The sequence below is a fragment of the Vigna angularis genome, chromosome 2, assembly GCF_016808095.1.
Source record: "Vigna angularis cultivar LongXiaoDou No.4 chromosome 2, ASM1680809v1, whole genome shotgun sequence".
Taxonomy (NCBI): Eukaryota; Viridiplantae; Streptophyta; class Magnoliopsida; order Fabales; family Fabaceae; genus Vigna; species Vigna angularis.
Window position 1 is genome coordinate 28302103 of NC_068971.1, and position 27556 is coordinate 28329658.

Below are 27556 nucleotides of genomic sequence, written 5' to 3' on the forward strand. Positions count from 1 at the left end.
TTATTGCCGAAACCTGGACAATATCAAAACTTGCAATGATAATTGATTATCCTTTGTGATAATTGATTATTGATGCGACAAACCATTTTCTGTTTTGGCTTGTGATAATCGATTATCCCTTGTGATAATCGATTATTGCCGTAATGAATCACTAAGTTAATGAACTTCTAAGTGCTTTACAATTAAAAAATGATTCCTATACAACAATTTCTATAATGAATGCTTTTAACATTTACAATATAGGTTTTTCAAGTCTTCAAGTGTATCATCATGAAAATCACTTCAAAGCATCAATGCTTCACATTGGTAACAATCTCCCCCTTTCTTTATGATGATAAAGAATCTTCTTTTTTAAAAGCATTTTTGTCTATCTACACTATCTTATACTTACAAACAACATAAAGAGGTTAATAACTTTAAACAATAACAACACATGTTATAATGTTTCTCCCCCTTTTTTATCATAACAAAAAGGCCACAAGAAGGAGAGACCTCCCCCCCTCAAATTATGCCCCCTCAACAAAATAATGATGCAACACAAAGATAATAGAATTTTAGAGTCATAAAATCAAAGTCAAGTACATCATAAAATAGGAAATACAAGGAAAGAAGGATTCAAAACATAAGCTAAACTTAAAAGTTAAGACTCAGTGGTTGATCAAGAGGTTGAATGTTAAGACGATCCAGAATGTTAAGCCTAACATCAAAATATTCAAGACGCTAAGTGACATAGCTATAATGAGATTGATGCATCTCAAGAAGTTCTTCATGCCTTGTCTGGTGAAGCATGCTCATCTCATCCATTTTCCTTAAGAGATTTGCAAGATGCTCTTCAATGGAGAAAAATTAGAATGAAGGAATGGCTGAAGGACCAATTGCAAATGGATCAACTTTATTTACTGGTTTCGCCATGTGGACATCAATATCTTCATCTTGATTGGCTTCATCTTTGGGAAGAAAAATATTACCACGTTCGACAAATCTCGTTTGTTGCAGTGTGGTTTCTTCAATTTCTGAGCCAGCAACTTGAATGGTAATAGTGTTTTCTCCTTCGATATTGATTCCTTTGTACTCAAGGATGCGAGATACAAGAATTGCAAAAGGAAGATGGTAGACAAGGTACTTTTGTGCCTTCATCATGGTGTCCACAATAAGAGAAAGTCAATCAATGTGAATATGATTTAGAAGCCCATGTATGATGAGAAGGTCTTGTTCGAAGCACTTAGCATGAATTGTGGCACGAGGGCATAAAACCAAAACTACCAAGTAGTGAATCAATCGTTCTTCCACTTTGAATCCTCCCACCAAAAGTTGTTGGCACCTGGTTTGTTGTTGAGGATTCCTAAGAAAAGATTGAAAAGGGAGAAGACGATTGAAGCCTTCAACGCCAAGATGAACTTTAACGACATCATCTCGAATAAGCATCATGGCCACATTGGCCCAAATATCATCATCAAGGATGATATTGACACCTTTTACCTTGGAAGTTGCTACTCCATCACAAAGACGAAGGTTGTAGTAGAACACTCTGATAATATCTGGATATATATAGCATTTCTTCTCAACAAGGTGTTGCAAACCTTGACCTTCAAACAGGTTGGGAAATCGAAACCCAAAAAATCTATATCAACCCAATCGAACATATTTGCAGGACATGATTTTCCTCTCTTTCCAGAAATGGGAAAATTTTGCTTGCTTTTCTGGGTCAGATATTCATCCTTCAACTGTTGTGGATCGAGTGGCATGAGGACGAGAAGAGGAAGAACCTCTAGTTCTTCTTCGGGTAGGCATTTTCTTACAAGCATATGCCATGGAGTTTGAAGAGTAAAGAGATGGAAAGAAGAGAATGCAAAGAGGATGTAGGAGAATGAGATGAAAGAGCTTCGAAGATCTTAAGTTAGGCAGAGTTTGGGTGCAAATGTGGGTTTTAATTGATTATGAGTCAATATTTATAGAGGGAAAGAGGAAATTAGTCGTTTATAGCCGTTTTGGACCGTTACAACAACTATTTTTTTGAAATAACGTCGAGTGATAATCGATTATCACTAACGATAATTGATTATCGCTTCAAAAATTTTCTAGAAAAAGCACAGATAATCGATTATTGTTTCAAATAATCGATTATTGTTTCAAATGAAAACCCAGTTAGGCATAAAGTCTCGAGGTAATCGATTGTGCCCTGCAAAAATCGATTATTTGCAAATCAAAAAATGTTTCTTAGTTCAAAGAAAATCGATTATGACCTTTCCATAATCGGTTATTACACGATGATTTACGAAAAACACAAATTGAACCCAAATTTCAATCCTAAGATGTATCTAACACTCTCAAATCTCTTCTAAGGTCATAAAATCTATCCTTGGGTAATGTCTTAGTGAAAATATCAGTCAGTTGATGCATTATGTCTATGTATTCTATGATGCAATCACCTTTTTGAATGTGATCTCTTAAGAAGTGATGTCTAATCTCAATATGTTTGGTTTTAGAATGCATTATGGGGTTCTTAGTTAAGTTTATGGCACTTGTGTTGTCACATTTTAAGGGAATGTGCTCAAGAAAGATATCAAAATCTTCAAGTTGTTGTTTCATTAAAAGTACTTGGGCACAACAATTCCCAGCAACTTTGTATTTTGCTTCTGTGGTAGACAAGGCTACACACGCTTGTTTCTTTGAGTGCCAAGAAACCAAGGAACAACCTAGGAAGTGGCAAGTTCCACTAGTGCTTTTTGTATCAATTTTACAACCCTCACAATCAGCATCTGAATAACCTATTAGACTAGGTTTTGCATCTAAAGGATACCATAACCCAAATGAAGTAGTGCCTTTAAGATATTTCAAAATTCTCTTAACAACTACAAGGTGAGATTATTTGGGATTGGCTTGATATCTAACACATACACAAACATTTTGCATTATGTTTGGTCTATTGGCTGTAAGATAAAGCAAAGATCCTATCATACCTCTAAACATAGTTTGATTTACTTCTACCCCTTATTCATCTTTATCTAAATAGCAAGAGGTGCCCATGAGAGTGTTGGCTTCTTTGGAAGTATCCATTCCAAATTTCTTAAGGACTTCTCTACAATATTTTGTTTGGGAAATAAAGGTTCCCCCATTCATTTGTTTTATCTGTAATCCTAAGAAAAATGTTAACTTACCCATCATAGACATTTCAAATTCTCCTTGCATTATACTAGCAACCCTTCACATAGGGAATTATCAGTTGACCCAAAAATTATATCATCTACATAGACATTTACAAGTAAGATACGACTTCCTACTTTCTTTATGAATAAGGTTGAATCAACCTTTCCTCTAGAAAAGTCATTTTCAATCAAAAAGTTACCAAGTCTTTCATACCAAGACCTAGGTTCCTGTTTAAGGCCATACAAAGCTTTCTTTAATTTATAAACATGATTTGGAAACTTAAAATCTTTAAAACTAGGAGGTTGATCAACATAAACTTCCTCCGTAATGAAACCATTTTAAAATGCATTTTTCACATCCATTTGATATAATTTGAATTTCATTGATGACGCATAAGCAAGTAATAATCTAATTGGTTTTAACCTGGCTACCGGAGCATAGGTTTCATCATAGTCTATGCCTTCTTCTTGACAGTAACATTTAGCAACTAGCCTTTCTTTGTTCTTTATGATGTGACTATCCTCATCCAACTTGTTTCTAAAGACTTGACTACAAGTGCATAATTTTCTCAGTGTTTTCTTTATTTTTCAAAATCTAAGATCTGTCTTGATTTAATTGGTTAGAAAACTAATATAACCGATTAGATTTTTCCATTGTTTGCTGTGTTTGATGAATATGTGTATTGCAATGAATTAATCGATTATATAAAGTGGTTAATCGATTAAGTCTCAATGATTTAGGCTTGTTCAAATTTTCAAACGGGCTTCTTCTAGACCTTAATCAACTAGGTTAATTGGTTAAATCGATTATTTTGTTCTTGAGCCGTACATTTTCTGCAACTGAATCCAAAAGTCCTTTTCTAAGAAAGAGACCATCTTGAACTTTGATTCTCAATGGCTTCCACATCAAGACGTGGAAAGGGAGTTGCTCCTACTGTTAGACATGTCAACCCCACTAAGTGGATAAGTGACGAAGAAATGCAAACAAATTTTGTTTGCTTCTAGGGGTTCAAGATGGTAATTCTGCACAAGCTCATGGGTCTTTTACATTTTCGAGATGAAGGGTTTTTGTTTCAAGACTGGTTAATATATTAGGGACTTGAGCACTTTGTAGAAATGTCTGGGGATTGGTATCCTAACCTAGTTAAAGTGTTCTATGCAAACTTAAGGGTCAAAAATGAGTTAATTTGTTCAAGGGTAAAAGGTGTAGACATATGGACTACCATATCTGGTTTTAAACCAAATGGGCACAAGTCTCATCTGGGTGCTCCTAGAGTCAATGGAAATCTACAAGGATTGTTTGAGGTTTCTTGATGAACCAAGAGATTTACTTTGTTTAAGGTTGGCGAAATGAAGAGAGATGAGAGACTTTGCGCATTCGTGATAGCTTGGATTATGCTTCCTAAAGGAGGAAATCATGTCATATTGACCATTGAGGATGTGTACCTCATCCATGCTCTGAAAGGAAGAATTCAAACAAATTGGACTATTGTGGTAAGTGATCATATGGTCAAGGTTTCTAAATAGCGTATTGACAACCTTCCTTATGCTGTTTTACTAAGCAAGGTCCTACATCATCACTACACTTATCTCACAAATGAAGTTACTAAGAGTTGTAGTAGGAAGAATACAATTGAAAAGCTAGCACTACACCACATGGGCTGAGAAAGAATGAGAATGGATGGTCTTTCAAGGATGAACATGTACTAGTTGTTAAGGAGGTTGAACCTTTGGAGGTTGATAAATCCCAGTACTCTTTCAAGCCAAAATCTAAATTTGAAAAGTATGTGGTGAATCAGTTGAAGAGGAAATCTGCCAAGCTTACAAGGATTGAGAAATCCCTCTCTAGAGTTTATAGAAAGCTAGATGATGGCTTTGACAATGACAACATTTTTGGGAATTCTTCTGAAGAGGAGGAAATTGATGAGTAGGATCAAGCTGAAGAAGAGTTCATAGATATCTCAGACTAGAATAGGGATTAGAATTAAGTTTTTTTTTAATGATGTAATTAATCCATAAGGCTTTTGGTTATGAACACTTTATTTTCTTGGTACTGTCATGTTTGAATGCTATTTGGTTTAATGATATTTTGTTTTGGAATCAATATCCTTGTGCTTATTATTTAAATGTAAATCTAAATGATTGATTAGATGTTTGATATCTGATTGAAATTATTGGAATCATTATGTGAATGATTGGATGTGGTTGAATGAATGAAATTGTATGAACACAATCTTATATTACACTTTTACTTTATCATTTCTCATTCATAATCATTCTTAGATCAAACATTGCTTCACAATTATTGATTTTATATTGTTTATCATGCTACTAACACTCAACATGGTTGAGAAAGTTGTGCTTATAGGTTGTTTTATGATCATCACAGGTTATATGATCAAAATTGTTAAATTGATCAACTCTACGCATTTTAACAAATTAAGTGGATTCATAATCTGTTAAAGAATTCGCTATGCAGTTATTTTAATTTGTTACATACATAATGTAATCGATTAAATGGTACTACATTGGTTTACATGTTTATAACTGTTGATCTTCATTGCTAAACATGTTTTAACTGTTCTTATATACATAATTGACATATCTTTCATGTCATATGTTGCATATTGTTCCAAAATGTTTGAAAAACTATATATATGCTTCATTATGAAAAATTGCACCACTGTTGTAGAAAATCTTAAACACTTTACACATATTCTTCTACTATATTGCACCATTGTTGCATACATTAATAATGCAATCATACTCTGTGCTTCATTTTATTTGCATAAATCATATTGAGTATTTGCAAATTGCACATGATATCACTTGATACATTCATTTGAAAACAATATATATACTCTGATCTATATAATATTATATACTGTTATACTATTTTCAATTAATAATTTGAGTTCTGATTTACACTATGATAAATCTTATACTGCTCAACTGGTATAATGCTACATTGATTAGTGATAGGGGGAATATCACATTCTTCAACTGGTTTTTAAGGATTTCATTTTGATGTCTCTTTTAGCACTTTATTTTCATGTTACTTGTTATGCCATTTTTTGCTAATGCCCAAAGGGGGAGAGTAACTAGAAAATAGATTTCTTGTTATGCATCATCAAAAAAGGGGGATATTGTTGATGGGGAGAGCTATATCTAGCTATACCCATCTCACATGTGTGTTTTCAATGATGAACAAAAGAAATGTTTTATAGTTTCTTGCACAATAAATGACAAAACAATTGCTTGATCATATCTGTGTTTGTGCTTAAACGAATTGATATATGCATTCATTGTATGAAATGAATCCTAAGTTGAAACATATTGCACATTGCATATCTGGAAGAAATAATCGATTAAATTGTTTATATAATCTATTAAATTTATTCAAATTTTATTATATGCTTATCAAGGGCAAAACAACCATGTTTTAACAGATTACATTAGTTGTATACTCGATTAAAACATGTTGTTATGCCAACATGTGTTTGTTAAGTGCATTGATGTGTTTTGAAAGGAAAATGATTTTGAAATTTGCTTAAGTATGGAACTTAACCGATTACATAAGTTTCATAATAGGTTAAAATGTTTATATTGTGAAAATCATTTTCATTGAAAGCCATAACTGCCTATAACAATTATATTTGTTTGTTGTTGTCTTATATGATTTACATAATCAATTGCATGCGCCATTTAATCTGTTAAATCTGAAACAGATGTAAAACTGTTAAAGTAGAAGGAAAAGCTTAACATATTACATTATGTGCTTAATCGATTAAACTGTGTCAGTGTTTGAAAATTATATAAATAGACGCGTTGTGCGTTGCTTCAATATGAATTCATGTACTTACACTTTCACAACTGATTTGATTGTTAAGAATTGATTGCAGGAGCGTCCTACACTTCTTGGAGAATCAAAATTACTCATTTGGAAAGAAATTCATCAAGATTCTTGCAAGTTAGTCGTGCTTACACATTGCTGATCATATTCTGTACTTGAGGTGTACTAAGGATCAATATCTACCTACAATCAAGAGGGTTGTGTTCCCTATTTCTGAGAGTCAGGAAGAGAACCTGTGTGTTCTGCATTTAGAGTTGGGATTGCTCTAAAGGTTACAAAGAGTTGGGATTGCTTTTTGGGTTGTGAGATTGTGAGGTGATTCACATTTCGTACTATAGGTGATATTGAGTTAGGGAAGGAGAATGCACTAAGAGGGGTGTTCTCTGTATTCTTGCTTGTATAACTCTATCATTATAGTGGTTTTCTTCAACTAAGGTTAATTGTTGTTCTTATACTTGTCAAATTGATTTCAAGAAAACATCAAAGATTTTGAAAAGCTTTTAAAAGAACAATTTTTTAGAGGGCTAACCAATTCAACCTCCTACTCTTGGTTAAGATATTTGCATAACGTTTTCTACACTTTACATCATATGTACCTTCATGAGTGACTCTAAGAACCTCCCACATTTCCTATGTTGTCTTACAAACAGATATTTTATGAATTCATCAAGGACAACAATATCAAACTGTGCTATTCTATATTCCTCAACAATCTAAGACAAATAAGGTTTTTCTTGTTCAACACCATCAATAAGCCGAGTTGGGATAAAATCACCATTTTCAACTGCTTCCCAGATGTCTCTATCAACAGACCCCATAAAGATTTGCATTCTGAATTTCCAGAAAGCATAGTTATCACTAGTAAAAAGTGGTGGTCAATTGATGGAAACACCTTCAACATATACTTGGTTATGTTTGGCCATTTTCATAAAATTTGAAAAACTATTAAAACAAGTTATGATACCAATTGTTGAAATTAGTATTGCGCAACAGAATGTTTAAAGAGCGTGATAACAGATAATAACCAAAAGGGGAGGGGTGCATTGGTTCTTTTAAAATCTTCGTTTTCCCTTTTTAAATTTTCTTTGAGCAGAATAAAGTAAAGAGATGAAGGGATAGAGAAAATCACACAAATGATTTTATCCTGGTTCGAATCAAAAGATTCTACGTCTAGTCGTTAATCACTATAAAAGAGTGATTAACTTTTTCACTAAAAATGAGATTAAGATTACAATAAGAATGATGAAACAATAAAAGCAGAAGACATCTTCCTTCAACACATGATGGAATGAATACCAACTCATTCAACTTGCAGAGAACCGCTTGCACCTTTAGACACACTAAACACAAGCTTCTCCTTTCTAAAGACTTGATTAAGCTAAAACTTAAACTTAATTAAGAACTTCCTCATAACCAATTTTGTTCTCTCAAGTTTTTTGTGACTTGTAAAAGGTTTATGAGGGTTCTATTTATAAGCAATGAGTAAGAAAATGAAAAGACACCTCCCAACTGGAAGAGATAATCGATTATCAAGAGTGATAATCAATTATTTTAGGTCATTATGAGTTTTTGGAAAACGTGATAATCGATTATCCTTAGTGATAATCGATTATTGCCGAACCCTAGACAATATCAAAACTTGCAATAATATCCCCTATGATAATTGATTATTATTGAGGCAAACCCTTTTCTACTTTTGCTTGTAATAATCGATTATTTCCTATGATAATCAATTATTGCCACAAGAAATCAATAAGTTATAAAACTTCTAAGTGCTTACAATTTAAAAATTATTCCTATACAAATGATTTCTACAAAGTTCTTAACAATTATTGTATTTGTTTCTTCTAGTCTTCAAGTATATCATCATCAAAATCTCTTCAAAGCATCAACGTTTGTCATTGGTAACAAAGATATGAGACACGACCACATACACCAAATCAAACTCTTGGGATAAGGGGGCTTATGTTCTTATCTCACCAAAATAGTCATGCTAAAGAGTATGACCCAACAAAGTTCATTAAGCTTTTTCGTTCTAGAGTAGCTCAAACCTATGTCCACTGGGACAATGTCCACGTATCATAACTAATCTCGGCAGTTTGATATTATAATTATTATTTATGATTCTGTTATTATTTATGATTATGTTATTATTAAACTACTTTGCTATTATACTTGCGGTAAGTATTATTATAATGATATACATAGATCCATGACTTATGTGGATCATGTAAATACATCTAGTATTCTTCAAGGAATATTCACTTAATAATCATTCATATATAGTCACCATATTTATAAAGATCCAAACTTTCTTATTGTTTCAAGTGTCAGAAAGTCTTTTGTAGGTAGATCTTTTTTCTTTGAACAAGGAATTCTATTTCGATCAACAAAAGCTTTCAAGTCACTATTAGAATCATGCCATATGTTCATAAATTCACGCTCAAAATTTCAGTAAAATTGTAAGATAAAAATAAGAAACAAATTATATATATATATATATATATATATATATATATATATATATATATATATATATATATATATATATATATATATATATATAGTGTGTGTGTGTGTGTTTATCCGCTGAGAATTCTTTGTGGCGAAGTGAAACTCCCGAATGCAAAATTTTTGCTATTGAACAATATGTACAAAGTTTCAAGTTTGAAGTGCAATCCATGGAAAGATCCATTGCAGAATTTAAGTCAGAAATATTATAGTAGTAATGAGTATTAAATATATGAATTAAATACTTTCTTAATATTATGATTTAACTGATATATATAAGATAATAATATATATGTAATTTGGGAGCTTGCCCATATATATTCCGAAAATCGTATTTATTGGAGTTGTATACACCCAACAATTTGGTGTTGAGTTCCAAGAATTTGGACCCGGTAGGCTATTTGTGACTTCGACTTACATGGAAACAAAAAACCAGAATCATATACTTAAACCTATTTGGTAAACAAAGAGGGATTGGTATAACAAAGAACAAAATGATGACTGTATGTCCTGTGAAACGGACTTAAATAAAGATACAGGAAGGTAAAAATTGTAATATATATATATATATATATATATATATATATATATATTTTACTTAATGTATCATAAGTATTGATATATATATATATATATATATATATATATATATATATATATATATATAAAGAAAAACTGTTTTAAGTGATAATAATTAGGGCTAACACTTTTGTTATGTATGTTTTTAATAATACGGATAATTTATTGTGGAAAATATTATTTTCCATTTCCATAATTTCATTTATATATATTCTTAATTTTAGTTTTTTCTATTTCAATAGAATTTGAGGAGAGAGAACAAGCTATCCATTTGAATATTCTGGGAGTAAAAGCTGAGTGCAATTATACAGACATACTAGAATGAAAAGTTAAGTACCATGTGAAGTTGATTATATGTGTGCCTTGTCTAAAAGAAAATAAATAAAAAGAAGAAAACAGAACCGAAGAGATGAAAATAAAACCAACCTTCTGTTTCATTACACCTGCGTAACAAATGCTAAGGAGTATGTTCATCGTTGGCTCACTTTCTGTCCAATTTGCACTTATTCTGAAATATATATGAGGAACTACTTAAACTAATGGGTCAATTCCTAAACCCTTGCTTAAGAGAAGGAAGAAGAAGGTTTGCATTGAACTACCACAAATAAACTAGTTATAAATACAAAGGTATATGATATCCCAGAATATATATAGTTGTTAGTGGGACAGATTATTACAGTTAACCTTGGCTACAGTATTGGGTATTATTATAAAGGTTGTGTCATAGTCATTCTTTTTCACTTGTAGCCCCATTTATTGCACTTGTCTTTTGCTTTCTTTTCCACTCTCTCACTGGAAATGCTCTTTTTCTCCTATACTCTTTGTTGTTGCTTATCTAGTTGTCATTGTATTTGCGGGTTTTTCTCATCTTGTCCTGCAAGTAACTAGGGTTTTCCGTTTTCTCTCTGAACTCTCACATCCAATAGTGAATTCCCAAGACTTCTATCCCGGTGCTTGTAGACTTCTTTTTCACTGGCATTATTAAAGAATAGATCTTGAAAGACCCTTCTGCAAGAGAGAAAAAAAAAAGGTATTGATCTAAATTACAATATCGTTTGTTCAATTAAACCTAGCTAGCTGTACAAGGTATAGTTTTTTCCAATTATATGATTCTTTTTCTTCTTTCTGATTGGTGTTTTCCTAATAAATTTATGTTCTGAGGCTTGATCCAGGTTTTGGTTTTTGGAAATTTTTGAAAGGAATGAAATTCTGGGTGTGTGAATGATAGATATATCATCCTACTGAAAGAGTTGAAAATTGAGAAAACTTCCACGCGTCATATCCACCAATAAGCTGAAAAGATTCCTGGTAGGTGTACCTTTCTTTTAGCCTCTCCAACTGAAAAACACAGAAGGCTAGACCTAAGGAGAGATGAGGAGAGACAGGGAGAGAAATTCAGGGAAGAAATTTATTAGTCTGAGATGAGGAAATCAAACACACCCCAATTAATAATACTGTCGTCTCACATGTAGAAATAAGGGTTCTGGGTAGTGTAGTGAGAAAATCTATAAATAGGGCCTCCTCTTTTCGGTTTTTCCAATCCACTAATTCAATAGTGGACTTTGATTCAACATAAAGACGGCTTCGGGATAAAAAGTGAGAGAAGTTAGAACAGTAGTTGAAAATGTTATTACCAAAAAAGGAAGTAGCAGGATGTGCTTTAGGCAAGTAAAGTCTCCCTAACCCTAGTTTTTTCCATGTTCAAGCAAGTCTAGACACTAAATTTTAGATTCTATACGATCACTATACGATTAACTAAGCCCGCTTTAGCTTTTAATCATTTTCAAAAAATGGTCTGTTGGTAATTTTCTTTATATATAGCTTTATTTGCTCCCACTTTAAAATTATATTCATGAGATGCTTGTATTTAATCACAGCATATACGTGCTTTTACAGTATTCAAACTGTAATAGATTCTTTTGTGTTTGATTTTCATGTTAGATAATGTCTTTTGTTCATGAGTTGGAGTACCTTTTGTACTCTACTCTCCTTTATGAATTTCCTTGTTTCTGATATAAGAAAAACTGTAATAATAAATCATGATGAAATTATTCTAAATTTGAGATTTTGTATTGTTTTTTGGGTATGAAATATTGGGTAATTGCAGTGAAGATCATGGCCTCTTCTAGCTACTCTAACTCTCCCTGTGCTGCGTGCAAGTTTTTGAGAAGGAAATGCATGCCGGATTGCATTTTTGCTCCATATTTCCCACCAGAAGAGCCTCAAAAGTTTGCCAATGTTCACAAGATATTTGGTGCGAGCAACGTGAGCAAACTCCTGAATGAAGTCCAACCCCACCAAAGGGAGGATGCAGTGAATTCTCTAGCCTATGAAGCTGAGGCAAGGATAAAAGATCCAGTTTATGGGTGTGTTGGGGCAATTTCAGTGCTCCAAAGGCAAGTGATTAGGCTCCAAAAGGAACTTGATGCCACAAACGCTGATTTGATCCGCTATACTTGCAATGAAATGCCAACTCAAGATGGGAGAAGAATGGCTGAAGGTGGAGCTTCCTCTCTGGGTCAGTCTCCTGGTTATTACTACCCTTCTCCCTGGAACAATGATCCACTTGGGGATGGTTATCACCGAGGTGACAATAATATGTGATTAAAATTCCTGTTAGTTTACCACTTATATCCCTCTAGGGTTTCTTATTGTATAGTATTTATTATCATCATGGGGTGGTATATATAGTCATAGCGTGGTTATGAATAAAATATATTGTATGTTATTGTAAGGGTGCCGTTCATATTTCATAAAATGTCTCTCTTGTTATAAATGTAACTGAACTACTACTTCTCTGCAGTTCATAAGTGAAATTTTCGGTTCATAATAAAACTCAATTTCTGTTCATTTTTCAGCTCACACACACAAATATGTATATATAATATTTGTTTTGTAATGTTTGCACTACTTTTTATACTATGTAATTTTAACGATATTCTGTTGTTGATAGAAAAATTGTCACCAACATGTAATAAGTCATTCTTAGAAATACTGAGGCAATACAGACTAAAAAACTTTATGTTAGAGAAAATATATATAGTTTCTTAGTTAACATCGAAATGAAAAAGAAAATGATAAAAATGTTTCACTATTTCGGAAGCATGTTACTACACATATTATACTCACCTTTGAGACCACTAAATTCGCACTATATTTTTCCTTTTCTTCTGATAAGAAACCTAACTAATAAATATACCCGAAATGGCCCCACGTAGCATTCCAAACCATCTATCATAATAAATTGTGAGAAATTGGTAGCTAAAAATAATCATATATATTGGACTTTTATTTTCTTACCAATTAGATAGTTTACTTTTATTCAAACGGTATCAAGCCTATTATATGAAATTAGGTAATATGATAAACCAATATTTAAACTTTTGTGTAAAAAAAAATGTTTATATCTAACTTGCATCTCGACAAAAAATAAAAATAAAAATAGGGTAAAAAAGAAAACTAAATAATTTGATATTGAAAGAATGAAAACATATATATATATATATATATAGCACTAGTTGGAAGCTACCTTTTCGAGCATGAACTCCCTCTTCCTATGTACTACTGACTTAGATATTATGGAGAAGCCATGATCTCAAAACGATCTTGAGAAAATACCAAGCTTCACTAAAATGTAATGGGTTACCTATGATGTTGAATTATGTATTTATAATGGGTGTGTGTATATGGCCTAATAATAGCAGGCCATTGAAATGGGCATAAAGAGAAGACAGATTACCTCGTATCCCGGTGTGCTTCACTTTTTTCATCATAAGTTAAAAGCCTTATTAATGAGAACAAATGGAAGAGGGATAAGACATTTTGTTCAAAGTGTACTGCTACTTTCCCTGCTAATATTGTTGACTTTCTATATGCATATTTGATTATTTGGTGTGCTTGTAAAAATTATGAAGAAAAGAATATATTATTTGTGATGCTTCCGTGATTGCATTTCCATGTCGTCTCTTCATTAGAACATTATGATTATGATGAGTATCAAGTGTAAGTGGTACTGGTACTGGTGCCTAGGGATGGAGATTGTTCTGTTCAACGGCATGTGATGAGGGTACATGGAACCTTTTTAGACAAGTAGTGTGCATGGTGCGGATATAACGGGGCATTTTCTTCGCCCCCTTCTCTCACGCTCAGCCATGTGAATATTATGCTTATTGCTCATTCCTCTCCTTTCATCTTCCTCATACTAACCCTCCTTCGTTTATAGCCTAACATTCTTCTCCATTACTACTCATTTCAGTTTAGTAACTAATTAGGTCATACCTCCCATTCTTATAGCTAGCAGAATTAGTTCTCACAGGATCTCATAACTTCGTCAAACTCGCCAACATGAAGAGTTTGATTATATGAACAGTTTCGCAACATGATCACTTCCATAAACTTACCTACAACTCAGCAACAACTTGGGCTACAGCTTCTCGTTCGACAACAATTCGACTACCGTTTGACAACAATTCGACTATATATGAACAATATCTTAACTACGGCTCGACATGATTGTACTTGTTTTCTCTAAATTTTTTGGGTAATGTTCAACCATGTAATGTCTCAAGCATATAATCATATCATTTAAGAATTTAGGTTATTAATAGTTTATAATAAGCATTTTCTTGTTTTAATCTATCGAGATTCATGTGTTAACAAAATTATCAAATTTTAAATTAGATAGTATTTTATTTGTTTGGTTTTGAAATGAAACATTTGTGTTAGAAAGAGAACAAAATCACTTGGTTTTAACTTGAAATTTGTTCTGGTAGACTAATTGTCATGTCAAAACTAAAAAAAAATTATAAATATGTGATTTTTAAACAGTGCATTTTATGATCAGTAAACATTCAATAAAAAAACAAAAGAAGAAACAAAGATAGAGATGCACTCTCATTGTAGCTTTTACTGTAATGTTTATTATTAAATTTTTCGATTTATTTTGTGGCTAACGAATTTTTGTGAATGTTATGCCAACCTAGAGTGGTTAACATTAATATGGCCGTACATACGTTAGTTATACGATGATTTAATTACAAGTGGGGCTGAAATGAGTATAAATCCCTTATAGTATTATATGAAGTTAGGTAAAATTGAACGTTGAATTTGTTATATTTCACGAATTTTATTTTTTCTTTTTGGCCGGCACTTATTTCACGAGTAATAAAACTGACTTCGTTTAATAACATTTAATCGAACCATATATACATAAAAAGCTACTATCATTCAATGATAAATAATCAAATTTATTTATTTTTATAATATTTATTTTTAACATTTTCTAAAAAATTTTACTCCGGTTAAGCTTTTTTATCTAATACAAATTTAATCATGATAGTATCTAGAGAACTATATATACTAATATCAATAGAATTAAACATTTGTGGATATAAATTTATGTATCTATTAAAGTAAAGTAAATTGGTAAAAGACTTCTTAAAACTGCAGACTTAATTTATTTATTTTAATGAAAACATTCCCATTTAACACTTAAACTGATGAAGTTTCATTTTCATGAGAGTTTTTAAAATAGAATAAATTTCACAAAAACTTGTTTCTAATAATATATCCATTTTTACAAAATCATCTTTCCTTTACTTGATATAAGTTAAATGTCTGTGTTGTGTAAAATGTTTAAAATAAATTAAGCAAGATACATACAGTTTTTACTATTGTTTTAAATAAGAAAAGGGAAAATGATTGACGTCAACTTTTACTGTGAATTAAAGAGAAAGGGGTAAATGCATACTCAAAACCTTTAAGTTTTGCACATGTCTCAAAAATGCATTGATTTAAATTAGGGAACAAGAAGAGAAAGTTAAGCTTTATGCATGCCTGAGAATTCGCCTTTGAAAAATTATACTTGTCCTTTCTCTTCAACAACTTATCTCCTTGACCCAATGGAACTATCATGACAATGTGCTCCTGTCTCATCTACTTCCTTCTGCTATTCCCTCCCATTATTAATTTTAGGTTAAGATCCTATTCTTAAACTCAATCACTATATTCACAAAATTCTATGCTTTCAGATTTAATTTTACTCTTAAACAATCTTAATTTCTATTATCAACTTATATATGTCAAACTATTTTGTTTGCTGTTGAGAAAACAAAAGGGATTTTTTTTTTCTCTTTAATTAGGCTTCCTCTTATATTCTAGAAATTCTATTAATTGTAGGAATATGTTTCCTTGTCACTCTCAATATCGCTTCGTCAGATTACGAGGTTTGAAAGTCTCTAAATTCAAATCAAATAAATTTTGGCCTAAACTAAATGAGTATTTTTGTTTCAATATCTTTAGTTCTAGATTTAGAATTGGTACAATTATGGAAGGTTTTAACTTTGCTCACATAGGTTGGATAATTAAGGGTTGAGTTAAGATTGGATCTCTTCAACTCTATTTTTTTTTAATTAAATATTTTGTAATTCGATTCATTATATACTGTAGATTAAGTTAAATATGTTTCAATCTTCTAATATACATATATTTATTACATTATAAAAAAAAATATTGATTCGATTAATTTTCATATCACTATCACAAATTTCATAAAAAATATTTTAAAGATGTTAAAAACTAAAGTTTAAATTTATATAATTTGAAAATCAAATAATTAATAATTTAAACTATTTAAATAATATTGAATAATATTTTATTTAAAAAATTAAATTAGTAATCTATATAATTAGAAATAATAAATAATTATAATAAAATAACTTGTGAAAAAAATAACAAAATTGTTGATAAATTATAGATCAATTAATTTTTAATCCAACTTAAATTCACTTAACTAGTAAATTAAGCGAATTAGTGCTTTTCTTCTAATCTAATTTAATTTAAATTTGTGACGAACTGAGTTGACTCATAAATTTAAATTCATTTTTATATCTATAAATTATGATATACGATGTAAAATAATAACCGCACTTTTAGAAACAAAACTAGTATATATTTCGATATCCAACTTAGATAGATTTATTAGTCCATGTAGCATGATCTATCTGTTTAAAAAAACTAATTCAATGATTTGTTTTTCAAAAAAACTTACGTAAGTTTAGTTAATTTTATTCAACTTTTAGTTATATATATATATATATATATATATATATATATATATATATATATATATATAATTAAAGTTAATAATTCAACACATAAAAATTACTTAAAAGTTATTAAAACAATTCACTAAATCCGCTCCCTTCCATCTGTTAAATACCTCTACTTGTTACTTGCCTAATTGGACATATCTCTTTTTAAATGACATGTATATATATATATATATATATATATATATATATATATATATATATATATATATATATATATATATATATATATATATATATATATATATATTTACATGAAACATTAAGGTATCTCAGCAATTAATGTAGGTAATGGTTCCAACTAATTAGTAAAATATAATTTATTTTCATGATAGCAATTTTAAGGATATAATGAGAAGGATAGACTTATGGTTTTGGGGGGTTTGAATTTGATAGTGAGCATGGTTCTATAGAGGAATCTAACGATAGGTATTTTATTTTTCCTCTTTGTGGAGACATGTGAATTAAAGAGGGTATGAAGTAGAATTTGGTGGTAGAAATAGACGGGGAGAGATAATAGGTGAAGAGTTGGGAGAGAGAGGGACTAGAGAACTAAAGAATAGGCAACACATTGGCATGGAAAAGATACCAAATGTTTCCCTTTGTCATGCAAAACTGAGCACGCGTACTGATCAACATTTCCATAATAGGTTATTTTAGTACGTGTATGATTAAGCTTGCTTCGGGGATGTTGTTTTCTTATCACCTTCTTTAAAGGAAATTATTCTTTTTTGCAATTAATGTCTAAAATACTCCACTTATAACTAAATGGATATTTTAAATCTGTTCCTAGATAAGTTCCGCTGATTATTATTCACTGGGCGACAAAATGTGTGGAAATGATGCTAATTCACTCTGAAACCTAATGGGCCACCCTTAACCGCCCAAGATCGTTTCCATCCCAAAAGTTATATCACAATGACTTGCTCACTTTAGTTTGATTGATTGATGAGACGAATGACATGCCCAAAATTAAAGCCCAGTGAACTCAGGCACATGCCAGGTGAGCACAAAAGTCTTTATTCCTGCTTCATTCATTCAATTCTAATAAATTCATTTTGTACTTTTCAGAGGAGGAGCACAATTCTTCTTCCCTAAACAATGCTTCTTCCTAAAACAATCATTACCATTACCTCTACGGAGGTCATCAATACAATTCTTTTTACACTAAGAAAATAAAATGATACGCATCTTTATATTCATTTCACATATATTTTACGAATAAAATAATTATAAAAAAATAAACTTTTATATATTAAAAAAAGAAATAAAAAAATAATATTAAATAAATGTAAAAAATTTATGTATCACTTTATATTTACCTTATCAGTCGATTGTTTGATTCAGATTTTGCTAAATTACAGAGTAATACGTCATTAGCTTTGTTAGTCTAAAAAGTAGTTAGTTAGATTAGCTAGCTTGTGTCCAGGTGAAGTAGTCAAGTAGGCTGACTTGTCACCGGATAAAATTAATAAGACAGGTCAACTTGTGACCAGGTAGAAACAATAAGACAAGCCGGCTTGTGGCTTGATGGTTCTCCATTAGCTTTGATATGCGGCATATAGACCTCGATAAGCGACATATCTAGTTCTCGATAGACAACACTTGGTTCTGGTTAGCAGTAACTCACTCTGGTTGGCGGTACCTAGTTGGCGACACTTGGCTCTCGGTAGACAGCATGCTACCATTGGCAAGTAATAGATAACCTTTTACAGGAAGTTGTCGACCCTCAGTACATGACACATAATTTTCAAAAGAGAGTACTCAGCCTTCAACATGTAGCATCCGACCCTCGATAAATGGAACACAACCTTTCAAAGGTAGTACCCGCACTTCAACATGTATCATTCGACCCTCGGTAAGTGGCACACAACCTTCGAAAAAGTAGTACTCAACCTTCAACATGTAGCACTCGACCCTCAGTAAGTGGTACACAACCTTCAAAAGGTAGTACTTGCCCTTCAGCATGTAGCACCCGACCCTTTGTAAACAGAAACCATGGTGTGCTCTGTATTAATGTTGATAATGTCGAAGGTGCTCGACCATATACAGTACACCAACCCCCCAGTCTTTTCATGACTTGAAGACAAGTAAAGAGCTTCAGTAAAATAGTAGTAGTTGGTTCTTAACTAACTTGTAAAACCATGATGTCGGTATTTGGTAATTGTCTTATGGAGTTTTGCAAAGAAACTTTGTATCTTTGGTTGTACCCTTACACATATAATAGCCCTCTACCTCGAAGAACATAACAAGAAAGAGGTTTGAATGATGTGATATAAGGTCTGACTAGGAAGTTGTATTTTGTTTGATACTCATCTCCTTCCTTTTACCTTTTATAACTTATTTTTTGACTTATGAATATGTAGTCGAGCGTAACCTTGATTTTGTACAATTCCTTTAGTAACTGTTGGAAAAAAATCACTTGAAGATACTATGTTTTTCCAACTATGTTTAAGTCAGAATTCTGCATGAAGATATTAACCACTAGATGCATAAAAAAATAAACCTAGCACTTCAACTTGATGCATGGATAATAAAATCAGAACTGGTTGGCATTTTATAAGCTCAATAATGCATATCAAAATAAGAAGAAATGAGGAAAAGTCTAGAATTGTATGATGATGCAAATTTTCTACTTTGACCTAATGCATGCAAATGAAATTAAGGATGCGAGGGACAATGCAAATTGATGTAAATAATGCATATTTTACAATTCAAATGAATGTAATAATAAATGAGATTAAGGAACCTATATTATATAGTGGAGAAAAGATGCAAAAAAACAAAGAAAACATTCATGAATTACTAGATATATGCCTAAAACTAATGCATATTAACAAGAATTCAAAGAATCTAAAGTCACTAAGAAACCACTGCTCACTAAACAAACAAGTTGTAGAGACAACTATCAAAAGAACATGTGTAGAATTCGAAAAGCAATGACAACAAATGATCACTACATGACCAAGACAACTTCAGTATTGCCAAGTTAGTAGTTAACAAACTAGATATGATTAAGTTAACCTTGAGTCGTATCCCAACAAATACAAAAATTATTTTCAACAATTGATTTTTATAAAATTTTGCACGTATGGTTAATAAAACAAAATGCAAATACTAAAAGATAAAAATAAAAATATAACCTAATGGGATTAATGTTTAAGATTAATATGAAAAAAGATATAAATGTGAATTTGATAGCAATAAATGAAATATCAAATTAATAAAAGACTTTAAAATGATTATAGTAAAATAAGCTAATTCCACTGCTTTTCAAAAATAAATTCATCATCATTTTCTACTGATCATTGTTCAATTGATTATTATTTTTTATTTCAAATTAATTAAATTAAATCTTAATAGATGAAGGTGTCTCCAAAATATACCAAAACCCTAAAATGCTATCTTGCACCAAACCCTAAAAATCCTATCTTAGTGAAGGAGAGCTTGACATGAGGCACTCTAACTTTTAGAAAAACTCTTCACTCCTAAAGTCTCATGTGGAAAACCACTTTAGCAAAAGTTTCCCAATAGGAAAATAACACATAGCCACTAGCTTTGTAAGAAAACTCTTTACAAAGAGCTTGCCATGTAGAAAACTAGTTTAACAAAAGTTCCCCACTAGAAAAAGGACGCATGGCCACTACATTTGTAAGAAAATTCTCCACTAAGATCTTACCTTGTGGAAAGTCACTTTAGAAAAAGTTCTCCACTAGAAAAATGACACATGAATACTACCTTTCTTAGTGAAATATCTTCACTAAGAGCTTGCCATGTGACCTATAAAACCCGGGAAAAGATTAAGAATATTTATAAATAATATTTGTATGAATTTACCATAGGTTAAATGTGTTGGATGAATGCATGTAATACTATATAAGTGATTGTTAAATTTTATGATGTCGGAGAGTTACCAAAAGAATTAAAAAGGGGTTATATATTAGTTTTAGCGATATATATTGGTTTGAGGCGCCCTGGCCTAATGGTGGAAGCACTAGTCCAGGACTCCATGTGTGGAGACCCACTATTCAAACCCTGCTTGGAACACTTTAGCAATTTGGGATTTTATTTGTCAGTTTTGCGTTGCTAGACCTGTTTGGTCCATGGCTTGGGCCAAGGTAGTATGGTTTTGCATAGTTCGTTTATGTAAGGTGGGAAGTGGTCCAAAACATTAAAAATAAGTTATTATTTTTTTTAGGCTCAATACGGTGAGCATCATTAAGTGCATGTACTTTTAGGCTCATGGGCCAAAGGATGACAAATTTGGGCCTAGTTAGATGTATAAATACTAAATTGTTGAGGGTTAGTTTCATAATTAAAACCTTGCCACCTTGAGGGAATTTTCAGAGAAAGAGAAAGGGCTTTCAGGTTTTTCATGCTAAGGTCAAGAAGTTGAAGGGGTTGGAGGTTAAGTGTGGATAAAGGTTTGCTTGGAGTAAAGGTAAGGGGAGCTAGCCCTCAACGTCTATATTTGAGAAATTATGTGTGAGTTCATTTCTCTTTTATATGGTGTGTCTGTCGTGAAGGGGATGATATGCATCATGTGAGTCATGTTAATTGTTTTCACCAAATGTCATTGTGTTACATGTGTTTTGTGGAGTTATGTTCATCCTTGTACTCGTAAATTATGATGAAATATTTTAGGGTTTTTAAGTTAGTATAAGATATTTTATAGGGTTGTCGGGTTGTGTATGTGTAATGCGATGTTGATATATATCTTATTATAGTTGATTTCCATGCATCTTATGTTGTTGTAATGATGTTTTATGACTGAATTGTTCAGCATGCTTTTTTATTGGATGATTTCATATATTATGAGATGTTCTTGATGTTTAAGGTGTTTTTTTACAAGCTGGCTGAGTTGTCCATGGTGTCTGGCCCAGCTGGCTACGCTATTCATGACCGAGATGTTTTGGACCTCAGTTTTCAGGTCTTAGAGCTCGAATTTGAACATTTTTAGAGTTGTTTAGGCTAGGGGGATTGATGTTGGCTGACCTCTTGGTGATGTTGCTAAGTTGTTTGAGGTATTGGCTGGGTTGTTTGTGGTTTGACCGAGCTGTCTGTTTGAGTTGTTTGAGACCTCGGTTTCGGGATTCTAGAGCTTAAATTAGGACGTTTTTAGAGTTGTTTTGGGGGTTCTAGATGTTGGCCGACCTCCTAGAGATATTGGTCGAGCTGTTTGATGTGTTGTTTGAATTTTTTGTGTTTTGATTCTATTTTTATCGTAAACTTGGGAGAACATTAACATGAACTTTGTCATGCGTCCTTAGTGGGTTCCACTTTAATCTCAACAAGATTACAACTAAGTATTAGCACCACTCTTGGTTACACCGAGTCACTCTTGGTAACACCTCTTATGCTGACTAGTTGAGTTGTCTAAACAACTCCTGGTAACCCTAGTCAATCTTGGTAACATTTGTTACACTGACTAGTCTGAGTTTCACCAACTCCCGGTTTCCACTAGACATATTCAACCTAGTTAAGTTTCACCCTGATGGCAACTCCTTTAAGGATTTTCCATCCAAAGAAGTAACAACTTAAACTATGACTAAAGAAAGGGAAGTGGAATAAGGATTCTAAAGTTCTTTCCTTATCTAAGTCTTGATAGGTGTAAACTTTACTTGTTTTTGTTGCTTAAATTGTTGTGCTTTTGAGTAAGTTTTAGTGTTAATTCTCATGAAAAGTATATAATTGTTGATATAAGTATAATTTTGACTGTTTAAATGTGTTTTGATGCTTTTGTTTGTTTATTTCGAAGTAGAATAAGGATTGGATACTATCAAAGACTTGGAGCGCGTCATTTGCCTGTCAGAAGGATGAAATAACCAAGCCTGCGCGGACGCTCGTCGCCCAGCGAGTGGACGCTCGTCGCCCAGCGAGTGGACGCTCGTCGCCCAGCAAAAGGACGCTCGTCGCCCAGCGAGCGGACGCTCGTCACATAGCAAGCGGACGCTCGTTACATAGCGAGCGGACGCTCGTTGTCTAGAGAACGAACGCTCATCGAATAGCAAGCGGACGCTCGTCGCTCTGTGGACGCACAAGAGGACGCTCGTCCAGCGAGGAATATCAGTGGACGCTCGTCCAGCAAGTGGACGCTCGTCCAGAGAGCGAGGCGCTCGCCCAGCGAGTGGACGCCCATGACCCTACAGTGGACGCTCGTCCAGCGAGCTGTGGACACTCGCCCAGCGAGCTGTGGACGCTCGCCCAGCGAGAAGAGGCTGCTCGCCCAACGAAAAATCACTTACAACCCTTCTCTTTAAAAACGTGATCCAGAGGCAGAAACCAGCAGTCTTGGAGGGGAGAAGTCCAGAGGGGACTCTGCAGCTCACGTCCAGCTCGTTTTGGGTGCTTCCAAGGTGGAAAATCACCACTTTCTACCATCCAATCCATTGTTTATCGCTTCTGTGATGTATATGTGTAGCTAGAACTCCATTTCACTGGGGTTGAGAGTAAAATTCTGAACTTTTATGTAATTTCTCTATTAATGCATGAACTTGTTTGAATTATGTGTTCTATCTTTATTATTCATGCCTATGATGGGAATCTGAGCTATTTGAACGGTTAAATCATTGGGAAATGTATGAGACCGCGGACCTAGGATAGAACTGCTAAAGGATTTCAAGTCCTAGACATAGGATGGAATTTTTAGTCATTTGTGACATTGTGTTTAAGGCAAATCTGATAATTGAATTAGCTAAGGGATTAGTAATTTAGTTTGAGTGATTCTGAACTGTCATCTGAGGGATCAAAGGCTGCATGCGCCTAGGATGTCGATGCCTAATTTTGAGGAATTGTGTTAGTAGAAAATTACCGGAGTGATGAACTTGAATTTCAACCCCAGTGAACTTTAATTCATCTGTTTTTACCACTTTAATTTCATCTGTATGTAAATCTTAATTGTGTTATCAAAACACGTTTATTAATCGCTAAATTAGTAAACTTTAATCAATTTGTGAATCAAAACAAATCTCTTGGGAAAACGATTTCCGGACTTACCGGTTTATTACTTGAACGATCCGGTACGCTTGCCGAGGTCTCAACAAGTTTTTGGCGCCGCTGGCGGGGATTTGTTTTTGTTTTCGTTGATTGTTTGTTGTTTATCTGGTTTAGTTGATTTTAGCTATTTTTTGTTTAAGTGTTATTGTGTTCATATTTGAATTTTTGTGCATAATTGTTGTCATCTGTAGAAATTGTTTCTTTTTAGTTTGTGTTTTGTATGAGAAGCAGAGAACAGGCTGAAAATCTACTTTTTGATCCGGAAATTGAAAGAACTACGCGAAGGAACAACAGTAGAAGGAGAAGACAAAGTAGAGAATCCAGAGAAGCCTCTGCTATTTCTGAAGAAATTCTTAACTCTTCATCTGATCAAGAAAAAGAAGAAATGGAAGATAATCGTACTGGAGAAGGTTCTGGGCAAGGAAGACGTACTCTTGCAGATTATAATACTTTCTCAGGACCTCTGCACTTTAATAGTATTGCAAGACCAGTGGTGAATGCTGCCAACATGGAGATGAAGCCAACTCTTATTCATCTGGTGCAGAACAATCAGTTTCATGGATTATGTCACGAGAATCCATACACTCACTTAGCTACTTTCATGGAAATCTGTAATACAGTGAGGATTCATCAGGTTCCAGATGAAGCAATCCGACTCAGCTTATTTCCATTCTCATTGGCTGGTAATGCAAAAATGTGGCTGAATTCTTTTATAGAGAATAGTCTGACAATCTGGGATGATGTGGTTGCTAAATTTCTGAATAAGTTCTTCCCTCAGTCCAAAGTCAATAAGGGAAAGCAGGAGATCTCGTCTTTCCATCAAGATGCTGATGAAACTCTAGGTCAAGCATGGGATAAATTCAAAGGCCTATTGAGAAAAACCCCTACTCATGAATTTGATGAGCCTACAATGTTAAATCTATTTCTTGGAGGGCTGAAATCTCAAACAAAGTTAATGTTAGATGCATCAGCTGGAGGTAGTATCAGATGGAAGACGCCTGAAGAAGCACATGATCTGATTGAAAATATGGCTGCAAATGATAATGAAGTTCAGAGTGAGAGAGCTCAATTTCAACAAAAAGGTGTTCTTCAACTTCAATCTCAAGATGCTTTACTAGCTCAGAACAAGATTATGACTCAGCAACTTGAGACATTAATGAAGAAGTTATCTCAGCTACCTAAAGAGTTGTCAATTGTGCGGAGGAGATCATAATAATGGTCAATGTGTAGTACAAAGAATGTCTCATGAAGAAGTGAATTATATGGGAAATCAAGGTCTTGAGATGAATTACAATCAAGGTCAAAGTTTTAATCAAGGATGGAGACCTCATCCGAGTATGGGACAAGTTGTTCCTTTCAACAGACCACCTCCACAGAACTTTCAGCAACAACCTACTCTAACAGACAGAACTTCAAAATTGGAAGAAACTCTTCAGCAGTTTATGCAGGTATCAATTTCCAACCATAAGAGTACAGAAGCCTCACTTCGGAATTTGGAGATTCAGGTGGGTCAATTAGCTAAGAAGTTGGAAGAAAAACCAGAGAAGGACTTTGGGGCAAACACTGAAGTAAATCCAAAGGAAGACTGCAATGTTATTACTACAAGGTCAGGAAGAATTCTGAAAGAAAGAGAGATTGAGAAAAAAGTGAGTGAAGAAAAAGATGAGATGAGTAAACAGGGAGATGAAGAAGAAGAGAAAGAGGATAGAGAAAGTGAAAAAGAGAGAGAGGGAGAGAAAAAGAAAGAACAGATGTATGAGAAACCTCTTCCATATCCAAAGGTTTTCTCTAGAAACGAGAAGGAAAAACAGTTCAAGAGTTTCATTGATATTTTCAAGAAGTTGGAAATCAAGATGCCCTTCTCAGAAGCACTGAAACAAATACCTGCTTACTCGAAATTCATGAAGGATTTGCTCACAAAGAAGAGAAAGTATATTGAGGAAGAAACTATAGAAGTACAGGGCCAGTGCAGTGCTATCATTCAGAAGTTGCTTCCACCAAAGTTTAAAGATCCAGGCAGTTTTACAATTCCATGCACCATTGGTAAACTGGCTATTGGGAATGCGTTAATTGATCTTGGAGCCAGCATCAATCTTATGCCTCTGTCAATGTTTAAGAAGATTGGAGAATTAGAGTTGAAGCCCACACGCATGACTCTACAATTGGCAGACAGATCAATCAAATATCCGCATGGAGTAGTAGAAGATGTTCTGGTAAAGGTAGACAAATTCTTATTTCCAGTGGATTTTGTTGTCATGGAAATGGAAGAGGATAAAGAAATTCCTTTGATTTTGGGAAGGCCATTCATGAAGACTGCTCGAGTATTGATTGATGTTGATGATGGAAAACTTAAATTGAGAGTTGAGAATGAAGAAGTAAATTTCAATGTTTTTGAAGCAATGTCTCACCCAAATGATGAAGATACATGCTTTCAAACTGATGAACTTGAGGAAGTCTGCATGATGGCACAGAAGACGATGCATATATCATCACCTCTTGAAAGAACTCTTGTTGATGCTTGTGAATTTTTACTTGTAGATGAAGAGAAATTAATTGATGAATGTATACAGAGTCTAGATGTTTTGAAGGAGATTCCATCTGATGAAGAAGAGATAAAAGAAAAGAAGTTGGACTTGAAGTTGCTACTTTCACATTTGAAGTATGCTTTTCTTGACAAAGATGACAATAAACCTGTGATCATCAGCAATGCTTTATCTACTCTGGAGGGAGAAAAGTTAATTGAATTCTTGAAAGTGGACAAAGGAGCTGTAGGTTGGTCAAATTCTGATCTGAAAGGAATAAGTCCTTCTTCTTATTCCATGCATATAATATTCATGAAGGATGATTTCAAACCATTGGCTCAACCATAGAGAGCTTCTTAGTGTCAAGCTAAAGACGTTAAACAAGCGCTTACTGGGAGGCAACCCAGCTTTCTAACTCTATCTATTTATGTTTTCAGTTCTTTTGGTTGTGTGGATTGAATCTGAATCTGTTTAGTTGTATGGTTTGAATTATGTTGTTTGCATTGATTTGATTTTGTAATGTTTGTTGGAAGTTTGATTTTGAGTTTTGAATTTTGTCCATGATAACTGGCATGATTGTGAGATTGTTATTGCAAAATCTGAGTTTTAGAACTTGTGTTATGATTATATATGATTTGTTCTTGAATCTGAGTGATTGTGACCCAGAAGTTGAATATCTGAGTGTACTGAGAAAGCTTTGAGAGCAAGTGAGAAGTTGTTATTGCTATGAATTTGGTTTTTGCATAATTCTTATTAATACAAATACATTCTGGTTTAGAAATGAGAAAGGCAGTTTTGTTTGATGAAATTAGCTACTTGGCCAGATGACTACCCATATGT

The 27556-nt window shown here is 33.1% G+C and overlaps 1 protein-coding gene and 1 long non-coding RNA gene across 5 annotated transcripts; one reads left to right on the plus strand and one right to left on the minus strand.

Moving 5' to 3' along the window:
* Positions 1–10499: 10499 nt before the first annotated feature.
* On the minus strand, positions 10500–13702 carry LOC128195560 (uncharacterized). The gene is made up of 2 exons (XR_008247210.1): positions 13619–13702; positions 10500–11097 (listed from the first exon to the last, which is right to left on the minus strand). It is a non-coding gene; the product is annotated as an uncharacterized LOC128195560 (long non-coding RNA).
* On the plus strand, positions 11108–12939 carry LOC108328620 (LOB domain-containing protein 25). Of its 4 annotated transcripts, XM_052873541.1 has the most exons (3): positions 11138–11175; positions 11262–11397; positions 12197–12939. In XM_052873541.1, the coding sequence occupies exon 3, from the start codon at positions 12205–12207 to the stop codon at positions 12691–12693; it is 489 nt and encodes a 162-aa protein (XP_052729501.1). In that variant the 5' UTR covers positions 11138–11175; positions 11262–11397; positions 12197–12204; the 3' UTR covers positions 12694–12939. The 4 variants fall into 4 exon arrangements, with proteins under 4 accessions (XP_017417993.1, XP_052729501.1, XP_052729500.1 ...); XM_017562504.2 differs by lacking the exon at positions 11262–11397 and having other exon boundaries at positions 11108–11175; XM_052873540.1 differs by lacking the exons at positions 11138–11175; positions 11262–11397 and adding an exon at positions 11430–11757.
* Positions 13703–27556: the final 13854 nt, after the last annotated feature.

What these genes read in the sequence shown, in the direction of transcription:
- LOC108328620 (XM_017562503.2), top strand. Translation starts at nt 11,714, where the DNA reads ATGTTATTACCAAAAAAGGAAGTAGCAGGATGTGCTTTAG. An exon ending in AGTAGCAGGATGTGCTTTAG is followed by an intron (nt 11,754 to 12,196) that starts GCAAGTAAAGTC and finishes GGGTAATTGCAG; the next exon opens with TGAAGATCATGGCCTCTTCT.